This window comes from Palaemon carinicauda, chromosome 40, assembly GCF_036898095.1.
Source record: "Palaemon carinicauda isolate YSFRI2023 chromosome 40, ASM3689809v2, whole genome shotgun sequence".
NCBI lineage: Eukaryota > Metazoa > Arthropoda > Malacostraca > Decapoda > Palaemonidae > Palaemon > Palaemon carinicauda.
The window spans coordinates 62774941-62787265 of NC_090764.1; the positions used below are offsets into that span (position 1 = coordinate 62774941).

Here is a 12325-nt window from a genome sequence, read left to right on the forward strand (position 1 = left end):
ATGACCTGACCCTTCCAGCTGAGGCGATCTGCCATGACATTCATATCGCCCTGAATGAACCTCGTTACCAGCGAAAGCTTTCGATCGTTTGACCAAATGAGGAGGTCCCTTGCGATCTCGAACAACTTCCTCGAATGAGTCCCTCCCTGCTTGGAGATGTAAGCCAAGGCTGTGGTGTTGTCGGAGTTCACCTCCACCACCTTGTTTAGCTGGAGGGACTTGAAGTTTATCAAGGCCAGATGAACCGCCAACAACTCCTTGCAATTGATGTGAAGTGTCCTTTGCTCCTGATTCCATGTGCCCGAGCATTCCTGTCCGTCCAGTGTTGCACCCCAGCCCGTGTCCGATGCGTCCGAGAAGAGACGGTGGTCGGGGGTCTGAACAGCCAAAAGTAGACCTTCCTTGAGAAGAATGCTGTTCTTCCACCACGTTAGAGTAGACCTCATCTCTTCGGAAACAGGCACTGAGACCGCCTCTAGCGTCGTGTCCTTTACCCAGTGAGCAGCTAGATGATACTGAAGGGGGCGGAGGTGGAGTCTCCCTAACTCGATGAACTGGGCCAGCGATGAAAGTGTCCCTGTTAGACTCATCCACTGCCTGACTGAACATCGGTTCCTTCTCAGCATGCTCTGGATGCATTCTAGGGCTTGATTGATCCTTGGGGCCGACGGAAAAGCCCGAAAAGCTCGACTCTGAATCTCCATACCTAGATAGACAATGGTCTGGGATGGGACGAGCTGGGACTTCTCTATATTGACCAGGATGCCCAGTTCCTTGGTCAGATCCATAGTCCATCTGAGATTCTCCAGACAGCGACGACTTGTTGGAGCTCTTAAAAGCCAGTCGTCCAAATAGAGGGAGGCTCTGATGTCTGCCAAGTGAAGGAATTTCGCAATATTCCTCATCAGTCTGGTAAACACAAGAGGTGCCGTGCTTAGGCCAAAGCACAGGGCTTGGAACTGGTTCACAACCTTTCCAAAGACGAACCTTAGGAAAGGTTGGGAGTCTGGATGGATGGGGACGTGAAAGTACGCGTCTTTCAGGTCTAACGAGACCATCCAGTCCTCCTGCCTGACCGCTGCTAGGACCGACTTCGTCGTCTCCATCGTGAACGTCTGCTTGGTGACAAAAGCATTGAGAGCACTGACGTCCAGCACCGGTCTCCAACCTCCTGTCTTCTTCGCTACCAGGAAGAGACGGTTGTAGAAGCCCGGGGATTGATGGTCCCGGACTATGACAACCGCTTCCTTTTGTAGCAAGAGCGACACCTCTTGTTGCAACGCTAGCCTCTTGTCCTTCTCCTTGTAGTTGGGAGAGAGGTTGATGGGAGATGTAGCTAGAGGGGGACTGCGGCAGAACGGAATTCTGTATCCCTCCCTTAGCCACTTCACAGACTGAGCGTCTGCACCTCTGCTCTCCCAAGCTTGCCAGAAGGTCTTGAGTCTGGCTCCCACTGCTGTCTGGAGAGGAAGAAAGTCAGAACTTGCCTTTTGCGGACTTGGAACCCTTCTTGGATTTGCCACGGTGACTGTCGGCACGGGTACCTCCTCTGCTGGAGGTTCTGCCACGAAAGGGCGGGATGAACCGAGTTGCAGGAGTGTCTACTGCTGCAGGGCGGAAGGGTCTAGGCACGGAAGGTAAGGTTTTAGCCTTACATGCAGAAGATGCCATCAGATCATGGGTATCCTTCTGGATAAGAGAGGCAGCCATCCCCTTAATCAGCTCCTCCGGAAACAGACACTTGGAGAGAGGAGCAAACAACAACTCTGACTTCTGGCAAGGAGTGATACCAGCCGATAAGAAGGAGCAAAGATGTTCTCTCTTCTTGAGCACTCCCGACACGTACGAAGCCGCAAGTTCACCAGACCCATCCCGAATGGCTTTGTCCATGCTAGACATGATCAGCATGGCAGAGTCCCTATCTGAAGGGGAAGTCTTCCTGCTTAAGGCTCCCAAACACCAATCGAGGAAGTTGAAGATCTCGAAGGCACGAAAGACTCCCTTCAACAGATGGTCCATATCAGAAAAGGACCAGCAGATCTTCGATCGTCTCATAGCCAACCTGCGGGGAGAGTCAACCAGACTTGAGAAGTCGCCCTGGGCAGAGGCAGGAACTCCCAAGCCGAGTTCCTCTCCCGTGGCATACCAGACGCTCGACTTGGAAGCAAGCTTGGTAGGCGGAAAGATGAATGCAGTCTTTCCCAGTTGCTCCTTGGAATGCAACCACTCTCCCATAACCCTCAAAGCTCTCTTAGATGATCGTGCGAGAACAAGCTTGGTGAAGGCAGGCGCAGCAGACTGCATGCCCAGAGCAAACTCGGAGGGAGGAGAGCGAGGGGTTGCAGACACAAACTGCTCAGGATACAAGTCCCTGAACAAGGCAAGGACTTTACGAAAGTCTAAGGAGGGAGGCGTAGACTTGGGCCCTTCAAAGTCAGAGTGTGGCTCATCCAAGTGTGCAGCTTCGTCATCCGATACTCCATCATCCGAAAGCTGAGTAGGAAGTGGCAAAGGCAGAGCAGAAAGCTGAACGGCTGAATCCGGCAGAACGGGTGCATGCGTAGCTGCGGATCCAACATCATGCCGCTGCTGGTCTGTCTGCGAGCTGGCAACAACAAAAGCAGAGTGCTGGTGCGTGGGTGGGGCTGCGGTGGGTTGCGGAGCATGCTGTATGGTATGCGGAGCATGCTGTATGGTATGCGGAGCATGCTGTATGGTATGCGGCGCATGCCGCATGGGTTGCGGAGAAAGCCGCATAGTGCTGGAACCCGGCAGCTCTACAGCAGCAAGAACATGCGTCTGGCAGGGTGGACTGCGCATCGGTGGTGGAGCTCTCACAGGTGGAGTGTGGGAGGAGGCAGCCGCAGTATCTGCTGAGCGCACAACCTCGGCGGGTTGTAGGTTAACAGGTGCAGTGTTAACCTTCTCAGCATGATACTCCTGCATGAATGCCGCAAGCTGAGACTGCATAGTCTGCAGCATGGACCACTTAGGGTCTACCGTGGTCGGAGCAACAACAGACGGAGCAGAGGCCTGTTGTGGAACCACTCTACCTCTCTTGGGAGGTGTGCAGTCATCAGATGACTGCAGCGAGTCCGAACTGACCCAGTGGCTACACCTGGGCCGTTGGACTCGCTCGGAAGGGACCTTACGTTTGAGCGGTCGTGAGACCTTGGTCCATCGTTTCCTCCTGGAAACTTCTTCCACAGACGAGGAATGTAAGGGCTCATTCGTCTGTTTGTGGATGGGACGATCTTGAACAGATACGTCCGCAACCACTGAGGATACATCCGTGCGCCGATCAAGGCCTGCCGAACCCTTTGGTCCTTCGACATTGCTTCTCCCCTGGGCTTGGGAGCTTGCAAGAGGTCCCGGACTGGGAGGACGACTGGCACGCACAGATGTACCCTCATGCGCAACACTGACACTGACACTTTTCACATCACTAGCACTAACACTTCCCACTGCACTTTTCGCTTTCAGCTCTCTGACATCTGCCAAGAGCTGATTACGGTCATTAGCCAATGACTCCACTTGGTCACCTAGAGCCTGAATGGCACGCAACATATCCGCCATGGATGGCTGAGCACTAGTAGCAGGTTCGGGAGTCACCACCACAGGGGAAGGAAAAGGTTGAGGGGCATGGGGAGAGGAAAAAACCACAGAGCGAGAAGAACTCCTCCTGATTCTCTCCTTCTCTAACCTACGTGCATTTTTGAGGAATTCGTTAAAATCGAATTCCGAAAGCCCAGCGCATTCCCCACATCGATCTTCCAATTGACAGGTTTTACCCCTACAATTGAAACAAACGGTGTGAGGATCTAAAGAGGCCTTCGGAAGACGCCTAGCACAAGTCCTAACACTACACTGCCTGTATTTAGGGACTTGAGACTGGTCAGACATCTTGAATTTAGAAGTAGTCAAGGGGGAATTCCAAAATCTAGCAAAGTTCGTTAACAATTAATCCAAATTAATTCCAAAAGCTTGCTAAGCTAATGATAAAGCTTCCTGAATAGCGAAGGCTAAACTCTAGAGTAAATACATCACCAAATCGTGAACAACAACTCCAGAATCAACAGCATATCCAAGTAGGTCTTGCCGGCGGCACGACAGAGGAAAAATTGAGTTCTTGTTGACAAGAAGTACTTGAGTACCTACTCACAGATGGTGCTGTTGTGTACACCCCCACCTGGATAGCGATCGCTGGCGTATCCCGACCGTAGATTTCTGTCGGGCAACGGAGTTGACAGCTACATGATCATCGGGTAAGATTAATATTGAAAAAATACTTTCATAAATAAACTATATAAGTGACTTATGTGAGCTTGTTCAACATAAAAACATACGCACAAATTTAAATTTTTTAATTCAACCGGTTCAGTTACCTGCTTAGGAAGATCATTCCACAACCTGGTCATAGCTTGAATAAAACTTCTAGAGTACTGAGTAGTATTGAGCTTCATGATGGAGAAGGCTTGACTATTAGAATTTACTACTCACCTAGTATTACAAGCAAGATCGTAATGTTCAGGGATGTTTGTATCAAATTTTGAAAAGACAAGGTTGGGCATGTCGAAGAATGAAGAAAATGTCTGGAAGGCAGGGATTGAGATGTTTGAAAGCTACAATGTTGAAGAGAGGGAGTGTTAAACAAACTTAGTGAGAAAGGAAGAATGAAAGTAAATAAGGTCAGTGATAAATTTGAAGGTCCTTGTGAAGTATTAAATTTTTTTTACGGAAATGGAAGGAAGTACTAGGATATAGTCGGCCATCGCTTTACGCGAGTTTATACTTTGCGATCTCACTTAATTGCGACACAAGAGAACTGTAATCCCTATTAAATAAAAAAATCAAATTATTAACTTGAAGACAATGACGATTCGAAATAAATAGTATGAAAAAAGATTAAACAACCTTGAATAGAACGCAATAGTACGAACTACCAAGTTAATGACTTTTAACAACCATTACAGCTCTGCTAAAGACACTCTTGTAGGTAGTAGGTTGGCCAGGTTACGGTTCATTTTCCCTGTGCCTACACATAAATCAAATAGTCTGGCATAATCTTTACAGATTCTCCTCTGTCCTCATACACCTGACAACAATGATATTACCAAACAATTCTTCTTCACTCAAGGGGTTAACTACTGCACTGTAATTATTCACTATACTCTGTCGGCTCCTTCATGGCAATCTGGGCGTTGTCTCCTACGTTGCCAAATGTCCTTCTCTGGAGTGTTTAAAGGCCTACCGCTCCTGTTTACCCTTTTAATCCCTGCGCTCGAATGTCTCCTGGGGCAATATACTGGACCTTTCTAGGGATTATCCCATACTACTGAGTTTCCGCATTCTCTAATCAACTCGTATGTGTGAATTCATCTACCTACACTCACAAATTCTATCTTGTGGAGGCTCTACCATTTGTTTTATATATATATATATATATATATACTGTATATATATATATATATATATTATATATATATATATATGTGTGTGTGTGTGTGTGTGTGTGAGAGAGAGAGAGAGAGAGAGAGAGAGAGAGAGATCCTGTGTAAATTTAGGCAGGTAAACTGAAATAGTGTCATAAAGATACATGGGTTACACAGAATTATCGACAACAATTAAATATATTACGGTATCTATACGTAGTATAGACGCCCAATTATCTTCATTAAGAGTATCCAATACACTTTCTTTTTATATTCTCATGCCTTCTTTCTATGGACTTTGTTCTAGCTTTATAATTTACTTTGAATATTTTGTTTTAGGTTTGGCACGTTTTTATCTTCAAAATATAAGATACTTTTGCTTGAGTGTCATACCTGATGAAAATATCAATTTGTGTTTCATAGTCTTTGTAAGGATTTATCAAAACAAATAGATGATAGTTTTGAGTCATGAATGTTATACTGATAACGATACACAAGAATGCCAGGATTATAGAGATTTATTTCTGCACATCTTTTATATTAAAAATATGTAACATTTTTTTATTTGTATAACGAGGACTTCCTTCCATGTTCTTGGTAGGGCAACAGACTCCTTAATGACTGACTGTTTTGGTTGAGCCGTCTTTATGGAGACACACGCTGTTTGACATATTCATACCCTGAGGTCAGCTTAACGCCTGAGAAGGATGTGGCAGCGCTGTAAAATTTTTCTGCCACGTTTAAGAAGAAACGTGTAATTTTATTGTTATTAAAAGTAAAGAAATTACGAGGGCATTTAATAATCGCGAATATTTATTATTAATTAATTATATTTACATTTTTTTAACTTATGCTGCCTCCATACACCATACAACGTGATGGTAATATTTGATATGGCATCGCCGCTCCCGGCCCAAACCCAGCCTTGTTCGCCTTAAAGGATCCGATAGAGTATAGTCACTTTCCTCTTGGTAAGGGTAGAAGAGACTTTGGCTATGGTAAGCAGCTCTTCTAGAATATGGACACTCCAAAAACAAACCATTGTTTTCTAGTCTTGGGTAGTGCCATAGCCTCTGTACCATGGTCTTTCAATGTCTTGGGTTAGAGTTCTCTTGCTTAAGGGTACACTTGGGCACACTATTCTATCTTATTTCTCTTCCTCTTGTTTTGTTCAAGTTTTTATCATATGAAATATTTATTTCAATGTTGTTACTGTTCTTAAAATATTTTATTTTTCCTTTTTTCCTTTCCTCACTGGGCTATTTTCCTTGTTGGAGCCTCTGGGCTTATAGCATCTTCCTTTTCCAACTAGGGTTGCAGCCTAGCAAGTAATAATAATAATAATAATAATAATAATAATAATAATAATAATAATAATAATAATAAATTATGTGTAGATAGTAGTGTAGAAGAAGCTAGGGTTCAGTCACCCTGAGCTTTACGCGAGTTTATACTTTGCGATCTCACTTGATTGCGACACAGAGAACCGTAATACCTATTAGGTAAAAAAATCAAATTATTAACTCGAAGCCAATAACAACCATTCGAAATAACTAGTAAAAAAAAGATTAAACATTCTTGAATAGAACGCAACAGTACGAATGACCAAGTTAATGACTTTTAACAACAATTATAGCTCTGCTCTAAAGACGTTCCCTATTTTAAAGGAAGAAAGGTGTATATATGCATTAAAACAAACTTACTTAATAGTGATAAGTCAATATAAAGTTGCACATAAATGTGAGTATTGTACATCATAAATATTTAACATGAGCAAACAAACAAAATTGATATTAACAAGACAATAGATAATGAATGCTATCTCATTTGTCACACATCAACTCAGTACTTAAAGATAAAAAGTAAAATCCTGTACATATCTATGAACTAAAATCTTTCATTGCAGTACTATATATGCATGCACCATACAGTAATGTACTTCAACCTCAATGTTGAGAGAATGATTCAAATACAACAGAATGTATTTGTAAAGTGTTATGTTTCAATTTCTCATGATTAAGACCTCAGTGTTTTCTTATAAGAAGCAATGATTCTTCTGGCAAAACTATACTGTATTTATATTCATATTATTCAACATACCTTTCCTTTTGAAGATACTTTGAGCTTTCGTGGACGACCCCCCTTGCGTTTTGTTTTTTTCCGTTTTCTCTTTTTGGCCCCTGTAGCAGTGCAGTCGGGATCATCATCAATGTTGTCAAGAACATCAGAATCATTTGAATCCTCCCAATCAACATCTACTTCAAGCTGTGGGTAAAAATTATTGTTAAAAACAAAACATAACTACACAAAATAAAAGCTAGGATGTAAATCAGATGCCATGAAATTACTACCTTTACGAGGGACATGAGAGAGCTCTCAAATACAAAGGAATAAAAGGGAAGGAATGGTAAAAAAGTAGAACAGAATTTTTGCAGTTAGTTAACGGATTTTGAGCTAAGCGAAAAATCTATTTTTGGGTGAGATAGCCATGTCGTCCTGATGGAAGGTTCCTTTAAGTAGCTTCCTAGGGTATATTTGACTACAGTGTATTCCCAGAGAATTTAACTTAAGGTCTCCAGAATTCTAACTCCTGGCGCGAATATCCTTAAAGTTTCCTTTAACGATATCGCATAATATCAGGGGATGTATTCTTGACACGCCACAGAGCAATCTTCACCCCACATAGCGTTTACACTTAGAGGGGGAAAGTGGCAAAAAAAAAAAGAGGAGCCGTTATCAAGGTTCCCTTCCTTCGTTACTGTTTGAGTACCTAGATGGCGCCATCATCGCCGCCATCTTTATTCCTTGTAGCGTTGAGCAGGTGCTACAGATACAGTATTCTTGGGAGGTATCCTGCCAAGGCCTTTTCATGGAAAGGTGGGCGGATCCATCAGGACGACATGGCTATCTCACCCAAAAATAGATTTTGAGCGAATTTTAGGGTTCAGGTCATGTCGTCCTGATGGAAGTTTACCAGAGCATTAATGTATCTGTGGATTTTGCAATTGTGCCCTAACCTCAAGACAATATTTCCTCGGTCGCTTTAGACCTTAGAGACCTATGACGTTACCGTAATACGTCATTGCTTCTAATCATGAACTATGTTAGTGCTTACTGCCCCCACAGGGAAGAGTCATACTAGACTCAGGAAAAAGTCTCGAAGTTTGCATATTTCATATGACCAACCTAGCAACAAAAGGGCATATAGGTCTCGCTGTATACTCAACAAGTCGAAGTTTGTATTTTCGAAACGAACAAAGGTTTACATAGGCCACCATAGCATCTAAGGTATGTCAGCTCAGCTGTATACCACAACAGACAAGTTTATATCCATGTCGAAACAAGGTATGCATGGGCAGAAAAGGTTTGTATACATTGAGGAACAAAGTTACTTCAGTTGTTCTTATGTTATTATGCAGAATAATAAGGAATAAAAAAGTAATGCTCGTACATAACTTTACTGTATTATATAGGTTTGGGGCGAAATAAGACACAAATATCAATCAGTTATTTATTGGCAATCAATAAATAGTAATTCAGCATACATTTCATAATAACACAAAAATGCAAGTGAATAATAATAAACATAGAAAATGCAGGCCAGACCAGAAATACTTGTTTCATCTGAAAGAAAACAATCGTTCATGCCACTCAATTGAAAATTCAATAATTTTCTAATACATTTCTGAGAAAGTCTGTCTTTTACACTGTAAAAACACACGGCACTAGTGTCAAGTCTATGTTTCTTCACCTTCAGTCACTGGAACAGTCCAAAATGTCACCTTGGTGACATTTCACTCACCATGTTGCACTGTAAGGTGCCAACATGTACAACCTATAGAATATAGTCCCAATTAATCCACTGTTCCTCGCAGCACTAAGCGATAGGTTTTAGTACACTACCTGCTGCCACCATGTATCTTTTTAATTCTTGCACTTGATTCGTGTAGTATTTGAAAAACACTCTGGATGACTTCCATCCAGTATCCGAGCGAAGATGCTTGAAATCCATAAATTGGAAAAAATTCAATGACAAAGCAATTTTTCTAGGATCATGACCTGCGGGTGTACTGTCAGGATCCGCTCTGCGAATTAAGTAGGTGATCTTCGCCCTTAGTTGTTTCAGGGATAAGTTTGAGCCCGATGTTTCCCCTTTAAAGAGCTGTCCTCCCCTGAAGTCTGAAGTTCTACGAAGATAGACCTTTAGACACTACAGGACACAGCGAGACATCTTCCTTCAGAGGGCAGATTCTCCAGGGACCACACCTCCTGGTGGGTAGCTCGTTTTTGGCGAGAAACATTGGGTCAGGAAAGAGATTCAGTTCTCCCACTTCCGTAAACTGAATATGGCCCTCTTCCCAAGAAAGGGCCATTATCTCACTAACTAGCCCCCGGGGCTAGAGCAAACAAGAATATAACTTTTTGACTCAAATCTTTCAGAGAGCAGTTCTCATTGTCCAGCATTGAGGCAAAGTGTAGAGCCTTATCCAAGGACCATGAGATGGGCTTTGGAGATGCTGCAAGCCTAAGCCTAGCACAGGCCTTAGGAATCTTGTTAAAGATTTCATTAGAAAAGTCTACTTGGAAAGCGTAAAGCAAAGGTCTAATCAAGGCAGATTTACACGTAGTTATCGTGTTGGCTGCTAAACCTTGTTCATGAAGGTGAATAAAGAAGGATAAACAGAAATCTGTTAAGATTTCTTATGGTTTTCTTGCCATGACAAAAGCAACCCACTTCTTCCAAGACGACTCATATTGCCTTCTGGTAGATTTCGACTTATATTCCTCTAAGAAGTCTATATTTTCTTTCGAGATCCCAAACCTTTCCTTTATTGCTAAGGAGAGAAAATCATGAAATGAAGGTCTTGGGTTTTCCGTAATGAAGCCAAGACAGTCGACTTTTGTACTTGTTGAGTTAGAACTGGGTCTGGCAGAGGAATCAGCTTCAGCTGCAATTCCAATACTAGAGGGAACCAGTTGCTCTTGGGCCACTTGGGAGCCACTAGGGCTGCTGTTCCTTGAAAAGATCTCAGCTTGTTGAGGACGTTCATCAGCAGGTTGGTTGGAGGGAACAGATAAATCCTGGTCTATCTGTTCCAGTTGAAGGACATGGCGTCCACCGCTTCCGCTAGAGGGTCCTCGTATGGGGCCACATAACAAGGTAGTTTCTTGTTGTCGCTCGTCGCGAAGTGGTCGATCTGCAGTTCTGGGACTTGATGTAAGATGAAGGAGAATGATCTTGCATCTAGGGACCATTCTGACTCTATCGGCGTTAGTCTGGATAGAGCGTCCGCCATCACATTGTGGAAACTTTGAAGGTGAACTGCTGATAAGTGCCATCTCTACTTTTCCGCTAAGCGGAAGATGGCTAACATCACTTGGTTGAGTTGAGGTGATCTCGAACCTTGACGATTCAAACATCTCATTATCACCTCGCTGTCCAGAATCAGTCTTATGTGGACTGAAGGGCGAGGGGACAATTTCTTCAGTGTGAGGAAGACTGCCATGGCCTCCAAAATGTTGATGTGGAAGGTCTTGAATAGAGAGAACCAAGTTCCCTGGACTTTCCGTTGATGAGAGTGACCTCCCCATCCTTCCTTTGATGCGTCCGTGTGGATGATGACTGAGGGTGGAGGCAGTTGCAGAGGCACCGACCTCTTCAGGTTCTTGACCTTCGACCATGGCTTGAGAAGTGATCGTCGTCGGATCGGCATCAGTCTTATTAGATCTCTTTGAGCGTTTGATGCGTATCTTCTCCAGACTCCTGATACATCTTTTAGCTGCGCTCTTAGCACTGGGTCTGTCACTGATGCAAACTGAAGGGAACCCAGCACTCTCTCCTATTGGCGTCTTGAAATCCTATCGGATTTCAGTAGTCTCTTGACAGATCCCGCTATCTCTCTCCTCTTCTTTAAAGGAATGGAGAGGCGATGTGACTGTAAGTTCCAATGTATACCTAGCCATAGAAACTTCTGAGCTGGAGATAGTCGAGACTCATTGATGTTGATCTTGAATCCCAGATGTTCCAGGAACTGGATCACTTTCTTGGATGCTTGCATGCATTCCATCTCGGATGCTACCCACACCGGCCAATCGTCCAGGTAGGTCATCACCTGGACACCTTCTAGGCGTAGTTGTTGAACGACTGCATCTCAGGCTTCGTGAAGATCCTTAGGGTTATGTTTAGTCGGAAGGGCATGGCTCTGAAAGCGTACTTTCTTTTTTGTAGCCTGAATCCTAGGTAGGAGGAGAGTTGGCGATTGATCGGAATGTGCCAATAGGCATTTGCCATGTCTGTGGAGACTGTGTACTGTATGCCCTTTTGGGCAATAGGGTCCTTATGTGTTGAAAGGTCAGCATCCTGAACTTGTCATTTTCTATGAACTTGTTGAGTGGCGACAAGTCCAGAATGACTCTGAGTTTGTCTGAGTCCTTCTTGGGAACACAAAACATCCTTCCTTGAAATTTGATGGACTTTGCCCTCCTTATCATCCGTTTGCTCAAGAGTTCTCGGGTATATTCTTCCAGAATGGGGTGGAGTGTTGGAAGAATTGAGGAAATGATGGTGGAGCTGTCTTCCAGCTCCAACCTAGTCCATTCTTCATCAGGCTGTGGGCCCAGGGATCGAAGGTCCATCGATCCCGGAATAGTCGGAGTCTTCCACCTACCGGAAGCATCTCATTGCTTCTGGTGTCCGGAGGGCTTGCCTCCTTGACCGCGTCCTCCCCTACCCCCTCTTCCTCTTGAGGGACGTCTAGAGGAACCTCTACTTGACCCTCTACCCTTAGGGCAAAAGGTAGTGGTCTGCCTCTCATAGGCGGGAGTGAAGGCTGGTGACAGAGTCGCTACCTACTAGGGTACCATCTGGTAGGTGGGTTGGGGCTGTGCCACCA

General features: G+C 44.1%; 1 protein-coding gene across 5 annotated transcripts in view; it reads right to left on the reverse strand.

Moving 5' to 3' along the window:
• LOC137631814 (uncharacterized) overlaps positions 1 to 12325 on the reverse strand; it is a 167287-nt gene that overhangs the window by 90385 nt on the left and 64577 nt on the right. For all 5 annotated transcript variants that reach the window (XM_068363807.1, XM_068363810.1, XM_068363809.1 and 2 more), the window contains exon 3: positions 7533 to 7697. In XM_068363807.1, coding sequence (XP_068219908.1) covers positions 7533 to 7697 — 165 coding nt within the window. The remainder of the gene's footprint in view (positions 1 to 7532; positions 7698 to 12325) is intronic.